This window comes from Scyliorhinus torazame, chromosome 20 (assembly GCF_047496885.1).
Source record: "Scyliorhinus torazame isolate Kashiwa2021f chromosome 20, sScyTor2.1, whole genome shotgun sequence".
Lineage (NCBI taxonomy): Eukaryota > Metazoa > Chordata > Chondrichthyes > Carcharhiniformes > Scyliorhinidae > Scyliorhinus > Scyliorhinus torazame.
The window spans coordinates 61,672,701-61,690,854 of record NC_092726.1 but is presented as its reverse complement, the minus strand read 5'-3'; the positions used below and the strand labels follow the sequence as shown (position 1 = coordinate 61,690,854).

At 46.1% G+C, this 18,154-nt stretch overlaps 1 protein-coding gene across 1 annotated transcript; it reads left to right on the top strand.

Moving 5' to 3' along the window:
• The first annotated feature begins 2,559 nt into the window (after nucleotides 1–2,559).
• On the top strand, nucleotides 2,560–6,107 carry LOC140396769 (probable G-protein coupled receptor 139). Its single transcript, XM_072485493.1, has 2 exons — nucleotides 2,560–2,630; nucleotides 5,210–6,107. Exons 1-2 carry the CDS (start codon nucleotides 2,560–2,562, stop codon nucleotides 6,105–6,107), a joined length of 969 nt encoding a protein of 322 aa, XP_072341594.1.
• The last annotated feature ends 12,047 nt before the right edge of the window (nucleotides 6,108–18,154 follow it).

Genomic DNA, 18,154 nt, shown 5'->3' with positions numbered 1-18,154 from the left:
CAAAGCTCCATCTCAAGGGTACTGGTCAGAGAGAAAGAATGCTCAGTAGATCGAATTTTCCACGCTATCCTGTCAAACTGGAGGCAAAAGGAAACTTGTGACATCTTATGTGGAATGGTTTCCACGACGAGTGTCAGCACAGAGAGTGTGTCAACATTGGGCATTTTCCATGGCAATTCGCTCTTGGTTGTGCAGACTTTCTAAGAACATGCACATAAGAACGACACTGACTTCCTCATCCATTTCAGCTTCTGCATCAAAAACTTGATCATGTTTATCGAACATGTTTTGCAATTCATATATTCGTGAGGATTGACTTGTATTAAAGCATTTGCCCCAAACAAGCAATGCAGTTGTATTTGAGCAAGACGTCGTGAATGTTCAGCATCAGTAACCCACGCGGTCTGGCTGAATTCAGTGTTTACTCATCTACTAAAGACCAATAAATGCAGCCATTGTGAAGCCGACAGTCAGTCACAACTCACACAAGCAATCTAGATTGAAATGTTGTAGTTCCTCCTTCCACTATTCCCCATTTTGCTTTTCTCAGCAATCCATAGATCCCAGGACCGCGCATTGTTCCTCTTCATCATGGTACACACTGGATTGCAAGTGGTTAACTGAACTTGTTTGTTCCGTGACTGGAATTAATGTCGGTCACTCTGGAACCCAACTGTGTCACTGGAGAGATACCCACTCCTTTAAACATGTTGATTAATGAGGGATAGATCAGAATCTGAAACCAACAGATGAGTATTTTACAACATCGGTTGAGAATCCGAGAATAACCGAATGAATGTTACAGCAATGAATCAGAGTCAGAGTAACATTCATTGGACTGTGACAGAAATGTCTGTGAATTTGAATATATCAGCTTTGGAATGTTAAAGCAGCCGACAGAGCATTATCCGTGGCTCTTTTCTGTCTATTTTCATTTTACGAAAGTGTGCGCGGCGTCATGGCGGTTCGAGTGCATACTGAAAGTTATTCAGGCTGGTTCCTATCCATTCCTCGCCATCGTGGCTGTACCCAGTAAGTACTTCTACCGTTTATAAATGTAAAGCACGATGTTTGACTGCGTTATTTTATTGTCTTCGATTTTAGATACAGTGCATGCATTGGATTCAGTTTTCCTCACAATCTATGTTCACATGGTCAGTGATTCCAATCCTTTCCTGGTCAGTAGCTGAGGTGGCCGCTTTGTCCCAGAATTGACCTGAAATTCCCTATCCTCTCAATCATTAGTGCTGCTAACGACTCTCTCCATAATTTCAGCATTGCATTAAAACAATCTAAATGCTTCATCATGTTAAATCCTCTACAGAATGATCTGTTCATATTTTCTGCGTAAGACGAACATTCCAACATTCAGCAGTCTGCCCTTGTAACTGCACCACCCCTCATCCATGGAACCATTTGAGCAGAGATGTGCTCTCTGCAAATACGATGCATGTTAAGCTATCGTACCCAGTATTTGACACACATATATTAAACATGGAAAATAGGTGCCGGTTAGGCCATTCGGTCCTTTGAGCCTGCACCACGATTCAGTATGATCATGGCTGATCATGCAAATTCAGTATCCCACTCCTGCTTTCTCTCCATACCCCTTGATTCCTTTATCCTCAAGGGCAACATCCAGATCCCACTTAAATGATTCCAATTAACTGGCCCCAACAGCTTTCCGTCGCAGAGAATTCCACAGGTTCACAATTCTCTGAGAGAGGATGTTGATCCTCATTCCAATCCTGAATGGCTTACCACGGATTCCTAGGCTGACAACCCTAGTTCTGGAGATCCCCAACATCGGGAACATTCTTCCCGCATCTTCTCTGTCCAGTTCCATCTGGATTTTATGTTTCCATGATATCCCCTCTTTTTATTCTAAACTCCAGTGAGTACAAGCCCAGTCGATCCAGTCTTTCTTCATATGCCAGTCCTGCCATCCCGGGAATTAGTCTGGTGAACCTTGGCTGGACACCCACAATAGCAAGAGTGTCCTTCCTCAAACTAGGAGACCAGAACTGCACACGTTCATGCCTTCAAAACGAAAGGCAGCGCATTCACCCAACGTCAGGCACTCTGTCCCCCAGCTATCCATTCCATCGCTCTGTCTGAAAGCGAGCTGGGGATCACACAATCTGATTCTAGGTGTCCCATTTGTCATCCAAATGAGCTTCCACCACGTAAGCTGGTTATCACCATTTCCGTCTATTTCCTGCTCTGTAAGCTCGCTCATCTTTACTTTCCCATGGCTCAGCTCATTTGTTGTTTGAAACCACGGCAATAGATTTGTTACTTCTAGACTTGATATTCTAAATCTCTCGTGTGTTAACACCCACGTTATATCTTTCAAAATATCAGGCTTATACAAAATGTTAGTGCCTGTGTCGCAATCCGCCCACATTCCCTATCGCCTAAGCTGTTGCTGATATGCTGTGTTCCCTGGTCAAGTCACGGGGTCGGAGCATTTGAAAGCACAAAAGAGGCCCTTCAGTCCAATGTGTCTGCGCCGGCCTTCAGGAACATCTCAGGTCCTGTGACATAGCTTCGCAAATTATGCTGTTTAAAGTGTTCATCGAATCGTTTCATGAAAGTTGTGACAGTTCCCGCCTCGACAGTTTCATGCGGTGAGTTCCAGATTTCCACCGCCCTCTTCGTGATGTATGTTTTTCAAGATCCACTCTGAATGTTCTTTATTTAACGACCTTCTCTTCGCTGTTTGTAAAACCATACATTTTCCTGGAATTTGCGATGTTACAGATTATACTTCCAACTTTCAGGTGTACATCGTTAATGTTTACTCCAAAGAGTAGGGGAGGCAGCGCTCATTCCTGAAATAGATGACTGGTTATCGGCTTCCAGTCGTATAAACAGTGTCCGCCCATCACTCTCTGTTCCAAGCCCAATGAGCCAATTTTGTATCTCGTAGTCAAATTGCCCTGGATCCCAGGTGTTTTTACCTTGCTGATCACAGTCGCCTGCGAGAACGTGTTCAAACTCTCACTGAAATACATCACCAGCACTGCCTTGCTAAATATACCGCGACTCGAAAAAATCAATCAAATTTGCACGACATGATCTCCATATGACAAAGTAATGCTCCAACATCTTCATCATAAACTTCATCTGCTTATTTTGAAGTTACACCGGATGGCGTCAGGATTAGGTTCCTCGGGATAATTCGGGCGGGGCATAGTGGAGCTAATTTTGGCAAAGGTTCCAGTTTTAGGAGAACTCGTTAGTGGCAACTGAACAAAGCTGGAGCTGCAGTCTGTACTTGGTGGAAAGGAATGCGGAAGGTGCAGCGAAGGCGCCGGCAGCGACATTCAAACCAACACTCTGGAATCGGAGCTGGAGAGGAATGGAACTTGGAGGTGCCAAGTTAGGAGCCCTGGCGAGGAAGTGAGCTGTAGTTCTCGCAGTGGAGATGGCGTTAACTTTTCAGCAAATGTGTGAGTTCGGCTATTTTATTTGGTACTGGAGACGGTGTGGTCCAGGGAGAGATAGGTTAGGAACGCTTGACGCATGGATATGACATTTGGATTGAGGAAGATGTTATGCAGTAAGGAAGGACCCATATTAAAGGATTGATTGTTTGCCGGGGTAACACGGGGAGCTCAATTGCTGGAACCGGGATGAGAAATGTAGGTGTTAGCAGGCGAGTTGGAGAAGGTAGAATACAGTAGTGTGATTTACAACAGCAGAAGTGAAAGGTGTGGACAAATAACATCAACTGAGGCAAAACAAATCAGAAAAAAAGAACAAAACGTTATTTCTTTAATTTGAACAACAACCTCAATGGGCATGTCTTCAACCTCACATAAAATTTGGGTGCAAGTTCAGATTCTTAGTAAAGGTTTATCCACAGTTCAATCTGTAAGGTGGTAGAACACGTAGAGCCATTTCCCAACGTGTCAGCGGTAAAAGCCTCTGGACCAATATTTAGCATCTATGCCTAGGCCTGAGTGTGCAACCTGGGGTCAAAAGTTGATGCGTCATCGCAGCCACGCTATTCTCCATCTTCCTCTGAGCAGCCCTCAACCCCATCGCTAGGAAGCTCCCCGCTGGAGTGGAGCAAACCTACCGGACAGGAGTGAAATATTGACCCTCCGACGCCTCCAGGCCAGAGCGAAGGCCACCACAACATTTGTCATCGGGCGGCAGTACGCACACGTCGCCTGTGTATGTGCACACTCAGAGACCGAACTACAAATCATTGTCGCCGTTTTCTCCAAGGCCTATGAGAGAATAGGCCTCAGACTAAACATCTGAAAAACAAAGCTTCTCTGCCAGCCCGCTCCGACCACGGTGGTCCATTGTGAACCGCCAGAGAATATGGGTAATTCTCCACACCTCGGGAGCCTCTTCTCATCGTGAGCAAATATTGATGATGAAATCCAGCTTCGACACCAGTGTGAAAGCACACTCTTCGGACGCCAGGGGAACAACGTCATCGAAGGCCAAGGCCTCAGATCCAACTCGCGTACCTGACATTGCCCATATGCCCGACAGAAGACTTCCTAAGCAATTGCTCTACTCCAAGCTTTGCAAAAGCAAACAATTGCTCCAAGTTCAGAGGGAACGCGACAAAGACACTCAGAAGGTCTCCCTAAATAAATGTAACATCCCATGGACACATGTAATCGCCGATATTACAACCCACAAGCCGAGGATGAAGCATCCACAAATGCGCCAATCACCACGAGTGTCACAGAGAGGTGCACGCAGAGGCCATGCTTAAAAAGTGGAAGGGGAGAACTGAATCCAGAGCATTCCACCCACCCAACTCATTAAACACCAGCTGCCAAACCTGTGGTACAGTGTCTGGATCCAGCACTGGACTATTCCGCCACAGCAGAATCCTAGTCACTGGAGGCAAGCAAATCATCCTCGACTCTAAAGGACAGCCCAAAAAGAAGAAGGCAACGAAGCGGTTTGGAGATTAGCATCCTTCAAACCAGGGAAGGAAACAATGAGGTGAGGAATATGATGTGTATTTGGCAGCCATTTTCAACATCATCCCCTTTGCCGTGTAATGTGCCACGCTTTACCCGCATGACGGTCATTTCTGTTTGTTCCTTCAGGTCAAACTATTCCAATCCACCGCATGATCTTCACCCTTTGACATTACAATTGGTACTTCAGCAAACCGATCATTTTGCTTCCAGCCTGATTCATAAAAATCATGTTTTTTTCTCTTTCACAGAGTTAATGTAGTGGCAATGGTGATCCTGTCCCGAGGGAAATGTGGCCTTTGCAAATGTGTCACATACTACCTCATCGGCATGGCAGGGGTGGATCTATCGGTTGTTATATTCGATCTCATATTGAGACACATACCAATCGTATTTCGGGAGCAATTTGAGTTCGTGCTTCACATCCCCATGTGTAATATCCACTCCGCCCTGCTTTATGCAGCCACTGACTGTTCTGTCTGGTTAACCGTTACTTTCACTTTCGATCGATATGTAGCCATTGGCTGCAAGAGGCTGAAACAAAAGTACTGCCCTGAAAAAACGGCGGCTGTTGTTCTGGGAACAGTTACTTTTTTGAGCTGTTCAATTGATATTTACTGGTATTTCATTCTGGCAGGTCCGTATTGGAGGGGAAACCAACCCTGGTTTTGTCATGTACCCATCAAGGACATGCTTTCTGTGGTCTGGGGAACAATTGAGTTCCTTCATTACATTTTAACACCTGGGGTTCCATTTGTCCTGATTATGCTGCTTAATGTTTTCACCCTCAGACACTTTTTAGTGTCCAACAGAGACCGCAAGAGACTCCGAGCTCACAGCTGTGGAGAGAGTACCAGAGACCCAGAGGTGGCAAATCGAAGAAAACCAATGATTTTACTCTTTGTCATCTCGGCCAATTTAATTATCTTATGGTCGGTGATTATGCTTTTTTCAATAAGGACACGAATGTATTATCAGGGATATGAGGCGATGTATCTACATTGGTTTGTGCAAGAAATGGGATTCATGCTTCAGCTCCTGAGCTGTTGCACAAATACTTGTATTTATGCAGTGACGCAGACCAAATTCAGAGATGAGTTGAAAAATGTCTTTAAATGCCGATTTTTACGACAATCTTACGATGAGTAAAACGTAATCAAACATTATAACATTGCAATGGGCGCGTGCTGCTGTGATAATGGCGGGGCCGGTGACGATCTCAATGTTCAACGAATAGCAAGGGACCTGTGGTCATTGAGGAGCAGCGTGCGTTTGGCAACTCACAAAATGGGTAGAAATGTAAGTACAAAAATTGTATCAGTCAGTGTAGTTGATGTATCAATTTATACAGAGGAAGAAGTACATATTTCAGTAACGTTAGTTATGTTGTGCCACATAATAGATGCTCTGGGTAGGAAAGTAGGAAGAATATCAGGGGAAATGCGAGGGGTGAGAGAACATGTATATCGGGGACTGGTGAATAATGTGCGTACGCCATTAGAGGCGGCATATATTAGCGTGGAGTGGGTACATGTACCAGGTAGACTATGTTTGATACAGCATGGGCACCGGGGAATTGGCTGGGTGGACGATGTACACGGTATGTTGGGATATTGATTGCTACAACGGGCAGAGGTGAGTGCCCTATACCAGTTCAACCATTCACAGGAGGGCAGATACAGTAGGCATGTGGGGTGAATGAGGAATTGCCACACAAATGCTAGCATAGATGACGCTGATGTATGAAGTACATGGGGATATGTGTAGACATCGGACGGCAACACGACTGAGTTGGTGCGTTCTTCCAGGAAAATCGGCGGAGGGAGAGATATAGAGGACTGTGGGAAGGGTGTTATTTGTACTGGTTTGACCGGGGAAATCAGGAGATAGGTTCATCGCTGGATAAAAGCAAATTACTGCGGATGCTGGAATATGAAACGAAAGAGAAAATGCTGGAAAATCTCAGCAGGTCTGGCAGCATCTGCAGGGAGAGAAAAGAGCTAACGTTTCGAGTTCGATGACGCTGTGACAAAGGGCGGACATATTGAGAAATATTGTCAGAAAGATGCAGGGGTGCAGTCGAGACTGCAGAGCCTTCTCTCTCACTCTCGGCCTCCAGCACCGTGAAGAACAAGGCCCGCAGCTACAAGGGAGGTGCACCACATGCAAATCCATCTCAGAAGCCCATACGGCATAATTTGAAATGTCATTTGTATCAGTGCACTATTGTATTGTCAAAATCAGAGAACTCGCTTTGTAAAAGCTGTAGATGCAGCTACACCACATTGGCTGAAGTGTCTGAAGAGAGAGATTAACACATCGCCATGTAATGGGTATTTACAGATGGCCAACAATTGTTGGACAGCGGTGCAAAATAACAAAAATAAACAAATAAGCCTCACCATGTGTGATGTATTGATGCACTAGTTACAGTGAGGCAGCCGGCGACATGTCTGTTGCAGCATGGGGACGTGCATCTATGCCATCTGGAGTGGCAGAGTGGGAGGTGATTACCAGGTACCCTTGAGCAAGGTTTCTGATATCACAGCTATCATGCAGGAGGGGTGGAAGACGATTCTGTAGGTGCACTGGGGTTGATATACCCGGTAAATCATGCAATTGAGTGCAATAAAGCAGGAAGAGTAGCATAGGGGAAGTAGTCAGCAATGTTAGATGGATAATATTATCACGAACATTCAGGAGCCATGTAGTTAACCAGGAAAACTGTCTCAACAGCTGAAACAGCTACGCTGGGGAGGGATTATGATGTGCCTTAAACAACAAAACGGGAATAAAAAGCAGGAAAAGCATGAAAGGTAGATGTCGACAATGGAAAGGTTGTGTGGAAGAACTATTACCAAATATATGGGCAGGGGAATACGATAAGCTAACTGAATAGCGGGAATGACGGCAACATCGAAGTAATTGGGAAGGAGGACATCGTCCAAGAAAACTGGGAACCGTGATGATACACCAAGTTATTTTGATGTCTGGGGTGATGTACAAGGTACACAGGGAAATGGCTCTACATACCACGTACATTAGCATAAGCGTGTGGTGTATCAGGCACACCTGAAGGAAGGCGTGATGTAATAGAATATAGAAAATACAACACAGAACAGGCCCATCGGCCCACGATGTTGTGCTGAACTTTTGTCCCAGATTAAGAACAAATTAAACTACACCCCATCATTCTACCGTAATCCATGTACCTATCCAATAGCCGCTTGAAGGTCCCGAATGTTTCCGACTCAACTACTGCTACAGGCAGTACATTCCATGTCCCCACTACACTCTGAGTAAAGAACCTACCTCTGACATCCCCCCTATATCTTTCACCTTAAATGTATACCCCCTTGTAATGGTTTGGTCTACCCGGGGAAAACGTCTCTGACTACCTACTCTATCTATTCCCCTGATCGTCTTATCAAGTCACCCCTCAACATTATCTGTTCGAATGAGAAAATGCCGAGCACCCTCAAATTTCCTCGTAAGACCTACTCTCCATTCCCGGTAACATCCTGGTAAATCTCCTTTGCACCTTTTTCCAAAGCTTCCACATCCTTTCGAAAATGAGGCGACCAGGACTGCACACAATACTCCAAATGTGGCCTTAACAAGGTTTTGTACAGCTGCATCATCACCTCACGGCTCTTAAATTCAATCCCTGTGTTAATGAACGCTAGCACACCATAGGCCTTCTTCACAGCTCTATCCACTTGTGTGGCAACTTTCAAAGATGTATGAACATAGACCCCAAGATCTCTCTGCTACTCCACATTGCCAAGAACCCTAGCGTTAACCGCATTCATATTTGTCCTTCCAAAATGGACAACCTCGCACTTTTCAGGGGAAGCACCATCTGCCACTTCTCAGCCCAGCTCTGCATCCTATCTATGCCTCTTTGCAGCCGACAACAGCAATTCTCAATAACCACAACCCCATCAATCTTCGTATCGTCTGCAAATATCCAGACCCATAATTCACCTCCCTCATCCAAGTCATTAATGAAAATCACAAACAGCAGAGGACCCAGAACTGATCCCTGCGGTACGCCACTGGCAACTGGGATCCAGGCTGAATATTTGCCATCCACCACTACTCTCTGACTTCTATCGGTGCGCCAGTTTGTTATCCAACTGGCCAAATTTCCCACTATCTCATGCCTCCTTACATTTTGCATAAGCCTACCATGGGGAGCCTTATCAAATGCCTTACTAAAATCCATGTACACTACATCCACTGCTTTACCTTCATCCACATGCTTGGTCACCTCCTCAAAGAATTCAATAAGACTTGTAAGGCAAGACCTACCCCTCACAAATCCGTGCTGACTATCCCTAATCAAGCAGTGTCTTTCCAGATGCTCAGAAATCCTATCCCTCAGCACCGTTTCCATTACCTTGCCTACTACCGAAGTAAGACTAACTGGCCTGTTATTCCCAGGTTTATCCCTGTTCCCTCTTTTGAACAGGGGCACGACATTCGCCACTCTCCAATCCTCTGGTATCACCCCTGTTCACAGTTGGGACGAACAGATCATTGCCAACGGCTCTGCAAATTCATCTCGTGCTTCCCATAGAATCGCTGGATCTATCCCATCAGGCCCAGGGACTTGTCTGTCCTCAGGTTTTTCAAAATGCACAACACATCTTCCTTTATAGCAAGTTTCTCCTCGAGCTTACCAGTCTGATTCATACTGTCCTCTCCAACGATATGGACCCTCTCATTTGTAAATACTGAAGAAATGTACTCGTTCAAGACCTCTCCAATCTCTTCAGACTCAATACACAATCTCCCGCTACTGTACTTGATTGGACCTACCCTCGTTCTAGTCATTCTCATATTTCTCACATATGTGTAAAAGGCCTTGGGTTGTTCCTTGATCATACTCGCCAAAGATTGTTAATGTCCTCTCGTAGCTCTCCGTATCCCTTTCTTCACTTTCCTCCTGGCTATCTTGTATCTCTCCAGCGCCCTGTCTGAATCTTGTTCCCTCAGCCTTACATTAGTCTCCTTGGAGTACTGTGTACAGTTCTGGTCGCCTCATTTTAGGAAGGATGTGGAAGCTCTGGAAAAGGTGCAAAGAAGATTTACCAGGATGTTGCCTGGAATGGAGAGTAGGTCTTACGAGGAAAGGTTGAGGGTGCTAGGCCTTTTCTCATTAGAGCGGAGAAGGATGAGGGGCGACTTGATAGAGGTTTATAAGATGATCAGGGGAATAGATAGAGTAGACAGTCAGAGACTTTTTCCCCAGGTGGAACACACCATTACAAGGGGACATAAATTTAAGGTGAAAGGTGGAAGATATAGGAGGGATATCAGAGGTAGGTTCTTTACCCAGAGAGTAGTGGGGGCATGGAATGCACTGCCTGTGGAAGTAGTTGAGTCGGAAACATTAGGGACCTTCAAGCAGCTGTTGGATAGGTACATGGATTACGGGAAAATGATATAGTGTAGATTTATTTGTTCTTAAGGGCAGCACGGTAGCATTGTGGATAGCACAATTGCTTCACAGATCCATGGTCCCAGGTTCGATTCCAGCTTGGGTCATTGTCTGTGCGGAGTCTGCACGTCCTCCCCGTGTCTGCGTGGGTTTCCTCCGGGTGCTCCGGTTTCCTCCCACAGTCCAAAGATGTGCGGGTTAGGTGAATTGGCCAATGATAAATTGCCCTTAATGTCCAAATTGCCCTTGGTGTTGGGTGGAGGTGTTGAGTTTGGGTAGGGTGCTCTTTCCAAGAGCTGGTGCAGACTCAAGGGGCCGAATGGCCTCCTTCTGCACTGTAAATTCAATGATAATCTATGATTAATCTAGGACAAAGGTTCGGCACAACATCGTGGGCCGAAGGGCCTGTTCTGTGCTGTATTTTCTATGTTCTATGTTCTATGTCCTTCTTCCTCCTAACAAGGTATTCAACTTCTCTTGTTAACTATGGTTCCCTCAGTCGACCATCTCTTCATTGCCTGACAGGTACATACATATCAAGGACACGTAATATTTGTTCATTGAACAGGTTCCACGTTTCAATTGTGTCTTTCCCTGACAGCCTATGTTCGCAACTTATGCACTTCTGTTCTTGTCTGACAGCATTGTATTTACCATCCCTCAATTGTTATCGTTGCCCTGTTGCACGCACCTATCCCTCTCCAATACGAAAGTGAAAGTCACAGAATTGTGGTCACTATCTCCAAATGCTCCCCCACTAACAAATCTATCACTTGCCCTGGTTTATTACCAAGTACCAAAACCAACATGGCCTTCCCTCTGGTCGGACAAGCTACATACTTCGTTAGAAAATGTTCCTGGGCACACTGCACAAGCACCACCCCATCCAAACTATTTGATCTAAAGAGTTTCCACTCAATATTTAGGAAGTTGAAGTCACCCATGACTACTACCCTGTGACTGCTGCACCTTTCCAAAATCTGTTTCCCAATCTGTTCATCCACATCTCTGCTGCTATTGGGGGGCCTATAGACAACTCCCAACAAGGTTACTGCTACTTTCCTATTTCTGACATCAACCCATCTACCTCAGTTGGCAGATCCTCCTCAAACTGCCTTTCTGCAGCTGTTATACTATCTCTAATTAATAATGCCACCCCCACCTCTTTTACCACCCTCCCTAATTTTATTCAAACATCTATAACCAGGAACCTCCAACAATCATTTCTGTCCCTTTTCTATCTAACTCTCCGTGATAGAACACAGAACATTACAGCGCAGTACAGGCCCTTCGGCCCTCGATGTTGCGCCGACAAGTGAAACCACTCTAAAGCCCATCGACACTACCCCTTAGACATAGACATAGACATAGAATTTACAGTGCAGAAGGAGGCCATTCGGCCCATCGAGTCTGCACCGGCTCCGGGAAAGAGCACCCTACCGAAGGTCCAAACCTCCACCCTATCCCCATAACCCAGTAACCCCACCTAATCTCCATAACCCAGTAACCCCACCCTACGGGCAATTTTGGACACTATGGGCAATTTAGCATGGCCAATCCACCTAACCTGCACATCTTTGGACTGTGGGAGGAAACCGGAGAACCCGGAGGAAACCCACGCACACACGGGGAGAACGTGCAAACTCCGCACAGACAGTGACCCAAGCCGGAATCGAACCTGGGACCCTGGAGCTGTGAAGCAATTGTGCTAACCACCATGCTACCGTGCTGCCCCTTATCGTCCATATGTCTATACAATGATCATTTGAATGCCCTGAGCGTTGGCGAGTCCTCTACTGTTGCAGGCAGGCCATTACACGCGCTTACTACTCATGAGTAAAGAACCTACCTCTCACATCTGTCCTATATCTATCTCCCCTCAATTTAAAGCTATGTCCCCTCGTTCTAGACATCACCATCCGTGGAAAAGGCTCTCATTGTCCACCCTATCCAATCCTCTGATCATCTTGTATGCCTAAATTAAGTCACCTCTTAACCTTCTTCTCTCTAACGAAAACAGCCTCAAGTCCCTCACCCTTTCCTCAGAAGATCTTCCCTCCATATCAGGCAACATTCTGGTAAATCTCCTCTGCACCCTTTCCAATGCTTCCACATCCTTCCTATAATGCGGCGACCAGAATTGCACGCAATACTCCAAATGCGGCCGCACCAGAGTTCTGTACAGCTGCAACATGACCTCATGGCTCCGAAATTCAATCCCTCTACCAATAAGAGCTAACACACCGTACGCCTTCTTAACAACCCTATCAACCTGGCTGGCAACTTTCAGGGATCTATGTGATGGCCACCACATCGTCGTCCCAAGTACCAATCCATGCCTTATGTTCACCCACCTTATTCCTGATGCTTCTTGCGTTGAAGTATAAACACTTCAACCCATTTCCGTGCCTGCAACTATTCTCCTTTGTCATTGATACCTTCCCCACTGCCCCACTACACGCTTTGACGTCCTGAACATCGGCTAACGTAGTTGCTTGACTACAAATCCGGTTCCCAATCACCTGCCAAATTAGTTTAAACACTCCCGAAGAGAACTAGTAAACCTCCCTCCCAGGATATTGGTGACCCTCTGGTTCAGATGCAACTCGTCCTGCTTGGACAGGTCCCACCTTCCCCAGAATGCGCTCCAATTATCCAAATACTTGAAGCCCTCCCTCTTATACATTCCTGCAGCCATGTGTTCAACTGCACTCTCTCCCTATCCCTAGCCTCGCTATCACGTGGCACCGGCAACAAACCAGAGATGCCAACTCTGTCTGTCCTGGCTTTTAACTTCAAACCTACCTCCCTAAACTCGTTTATTACTTCCACATCCCTTTTCATACCTACGTCGTTGGTACCAGTGCGCACCACGACTTCTGGCTGTTCACACTCCCCCTTAAGGATTCTGAAGACACGATCCGAGACGTCATGGACCCTGGCACCCTGGAGGCCACAAACCATCCGAGAGCCTCTCCCGTGCCCACTCGGTGTACCAGGTTCACTGCGAATTGAGATGATTAGCCCGGTCCAGTAGGATGTTCTGCCAGGTATCCTGAATGAATTGTGTGATATACAAGGTCCAATGAGAAATGTCATCATATATCCGACGCAGTGGAGGAATCGGGTGAAATGCCAAATACATTGCAGAAATGGGTGAACATAGCAGGTGGACGAGTGAAATGATTGACATAAGTTGTACGCGGGAACATGGTGATTCAATACAGAACATAGCACGTAGGCATAGAACATTGAACATACAATTCAGAAGGAGGCCATTTAGCCAATCGAGTCTGTACCGACCCACTTAAGCCCTCAGTTCCACCCTATTCCCGTAAATCAATAATACCCCTCACATTTTTGGACACTAAGGACATGTTAATGTTAATGTTAATGTTAATGGACATGTTAATCAGTTAACATGACCAATCCACCTAATCTGCACGCATTTGGACTGCGGAAAGAAACCGGATCACCTGGGAGAAACCCATGCAGACACGGGGAGAACGTGCAGGCTCCGCACAGACATTGAGCCAAACCGGGAATCGAACCGGGGCCCTAGCACTTTAAAGCCACAGTGCTAGCCACTGTGCTACCGTGTTGCCCTCACAATGCATATTGGTGATGCGATGATATACTAGTTAAACAGGGGAATGGGGTTGCATCATAGGCAAATTAGATGATACACAAGGTCCATCTGGATAATGTAACGTAATTGAAGTTAATCCCAGGGAACATTTGTGATATTTCTGAAAGCCATATCTTACTAGGCTGAAATTGCCTGCACGGAAGGTTCAGTGTGTTATACCTGATTTTCACGCAGTTGTCTGAAGTATCAGGTAACCAAGGGGATAGATAGAAACACCAGGTTGATACACATGCACATTGAGCCGGAAGGCATCATGGGAAAGAGTTCACTGACTAACTTTGAAGAAGCTAACAAGAAAACTGAAGCTCTGTGCACAATGGATTATCATGAGAACCAGGGCCAAGAACATCGCGAGTAACACCCTTGTTTGGAACAGGCTCGAAAGACGTCTGAAATAGGGATGGATTGTTTGTTAAACCGTATGAAATATAGTACAGCGAGATTTATCCAGCGATAACCCGGGATCACCACAGTGGTTAGAACTGCTGCTTCACTGCGCCAGGGTCCCAGTTCTATTCCTGACTTCAGTCACTGTCTGTGCGGGGTCTGCATGTTCTCCCTGTGTCTGCGTGGATTTCCTCCGCGTGCTACGGTTTCCTCCCACAAGTCCCGAAAGAGGTGCTTGTGAGGCAATTTGGACATTCTGAATGCTCCCTCAGTGTACTCGAACAGGCGCCAGATTTGGCGACTGGGCGATTTTCACAGTAACTTCATTGCAGCCCACTTGGGCCAATATTTTTTTTTAAAATTATAGTGCCCAATTATTTTTTTCCATTTAAGGGGCAAATTAGTGTGGCCAATCCACCTAACCTCAAATTTTTGGGTTGTGGGCGTGAAACCCACGCAGACACGGGGAAAATGTGCAAACTCAACACAGACAGTCACCATGAGCCGGGATCGAACCTGTGTCTTCAGCGCCTTAGGCAGCAAACTTGTGGCAATAATAAAGATTATTATTATTTGGCCTGACTTTCAAAGCTCATCAGCTCGTGGCCTTCTGAGTGAACGTAGCCAAGCTCTCTCAAATGGGAAGTGTACTTCATTCTAGCCGTCAGTCTTGAAAGTGATGTTGCTGTTTAAATAAACACATCGTGGTAGTCTTGTTGAAGTGTGAGAGAAATAATAAAAGCTGCATGTAAAAGGAAACCAACCTGACTGTGAGTATTCAATTCCGCTCGGATTCCTCAGTTGCTGCAAGCAGAGGCACAGCAAGGTACCCCGGCACCGGGAGTGACATACTTGGTAAGAGAAGCATTGCATGAATCCGATGACTGGTGAGCCTGTTACACCGGACAGCTGAATGGTGGAGTATGAATTAGCTGGTACCCAGAAGGAGGAGACCACTTCCAGATGCACCATTTGGACTTGTAGGCATGTACACCCGAGGAGCGGAAAATTACGAATTTCAACGTCAGACGGTTTCCGATATCATGTAGCCAGGGGTGCTCGCGGCTGATATAACAGCTTCATGAGCGAGGTGAAAAATGCTTCAGTTGCAGAGAAAGATGGTGCAATGCTATCAGGGAAAGGCAACAAAAGGGGGCCAAGGTAACATTATGGACCCTTCAGCTTGAAGCACAGGCGGTGAATATAGTAACTTGGGAAATCATGGAATCACAGAATCATATAATTTACAGTGCAGGAGGAGGCCATTCGGCGAATCGAGTCTGCAAATGAGAGTCCCTTGGAAAGAGAACCCACCTTAAGCTGGGGTCGAGCGACGTGTACTGCAGGAACGGGGCATCTGGTCTGAGGAATAATCAAATATTTTCGGAAGTGTGTGGCTGGCACCGAGAATCGCCAGAAGAGATAAAATCTGAGGATGAGAAAGTGGAAGTTATTGAAACTGTGTGCTTGCAGTAAGTGGGGAGAGATGAAGGGTGATGGAAGGAGTTGTGGTATTGAGTGAGCTTGAAGTACACAGTTGTGGATAGTCCGTGCTGTGAAATGGAGATCGCTATGTCGGTGAATGCAAAGGACATGTCAGAGGCGATACAAACGAAGGAGAATGATGGTATAATTAATAACAAAGCAAATATAACCTTTAGGAAATGGCGCCGATGACTTCATCAATTTTCCAAGGAATCGAAGAAGGATTGGAAAAAAGAATGGAGCTGGATTCTGCGTTACCCAGGCGCGTAATTCTCCGTGGAGCGTCAATCCCTGGCACCAGAATTCTATATCCCTCAGCTTGTTGATGTGATCTGTCATTTATACGTGCAGAACATGAAAGAGGGTAGCCAGGGAAAGGGTTGGCCCACCGAACGACAGGCGACGGAATCTATGTGTGGAGCCAAAGGAGATGGGCAAGGTACTAAATGACTACTTTGCATCAGAATTCACCAAAGAGAAGGAATTGGTGGATGTTGAGTCTGGGGAAGGGTGTGTAGATAGCCTGGGTCACAATCCAAAAAGATGAGATATTCGGCGTCTGGAAAAATATTAAGGTAGATAAGTCCCCAGGGCCTGATGGGATCTACCCCAGAATACTGAAGGAGGCTGGAAAGGAAATTGCTGAGGCCTTGGCAGAAATCTTGGGATCCTCACTGTCTTCACGTGATGTCCCGGAGGACTGGCGAATAGCTAATGTTGTTCCTTTGTTTAAGAAGGGTAGCGTGGATAATACAGGGAACTACAGTGAGCCTTACGTCAGTGGTAGGGAAATTACAGGAGAGAATTCTTCGAGACAGGATCTACTCCCATTTGGAAGCAAGTGGACGTATTAGCGAGAGGCAGCATGGTTTTGTGAAGGGGAGGTCGTGTCTCACTAACTTGATAGAGTTTTTCGAGGAGGTCACACAGATGATTGATGTAGGTAGGACAGTGGATCTTTTCTCTATGGACTTCAGTAAGGCCTTTGACAAGGTCCCTCATGGCAGACTAGTAGAAAAGGTGAAGTCACACGGGATCAGGGGTGAGCTGGCAAGGTGGATACAGAACTGGCTAGGCCATAGAAGGCAGAGAGTAGCAATGGAAGAGTGCTTTTCTGATTGGAGGGCTGTGACGAGTGATGTTCCGCAGGGATCAGTGCTGGGAACTTTGCGTTAGTAGTAAATATAAATGATTTGGTGAAAATGTAACTGGTCTGATTAGTAAGTTTGCAGACGACATAAAGGTTGGTGGAATTGCAGATAGCGATGAGGAACTGTCAGAGGATACAGCAGGATTTAGATCGTTTGGAGACTTGGGCAGAAACATGGCAGGTGGAGTTTAATCCGCACAGTTGTGAGGTAATGCATTTTGGAACGACAGATGCAGGTAGGGAATATACAGCGAATGGTAGAACAATCAAGAGTATTGACAGTCAGAGAGATCTAGGTGTACAGGTCCACAGGTCACTGAAAGGGGCAACATAGGTGGAGAGGGTAGTCAAGAAGTCATACGGCATGCCTGTGTTCATTGGCCGGGGCATTGAGTATAAAAATTGGCAAGTCATGTTGCAGCTGTATAGATGCTTAGTTAAGCCACACTTGGAGTATAGTGTTAAATTCTGGTCACCACACTACCAGAAGGATGTACAGGCTTTGGAGAGGGTGCTGAAGCGATTTCCCAGGAGGTTGCCTGGCATGGAGGGCATTAGCTACGAGGAGAGGTTAAATAAACTCGGTTTCTTCTCACTGGAACGACGGAGGTTGAGGGGCGACCTGATGGAAGTGTACAAAGGTATGAGGGGCATAGACAGAGTGGATAGTCAGATACTTTTCCTCAGGGTAGAGGGGTCAATTACTAGGGGACATATGTTTAGGGTGCGAATGGCAAGGGTTTGAGGAGATTTACGAGGTAATTTTTGTACACACACGGTAGTGGGTGCCTGGAACTCGCTGCCGGAGGAGGTGGTATAAGCAGGGACGATAGTGTCGTTTAAGGGGCATCTTGACAATTACATGAATAGGATGGGAATAGAGGGATACGGACCCCGGAAGTGCAGGAGATTTTAGATTAGACGGGCAGCATGGTCGGCACGGGCTTGGAGGGCCGAAGGGCCTGTTCCTGTGCTGTACTTTTCTTTGTTCTTTGTTCATATTGGGGTGAATTTTCCGCCGGAGGGATTCCCAGCTTTGTCGGCGGAACACTCCAGCCTGCGAATTTCCCTGCGTTGTG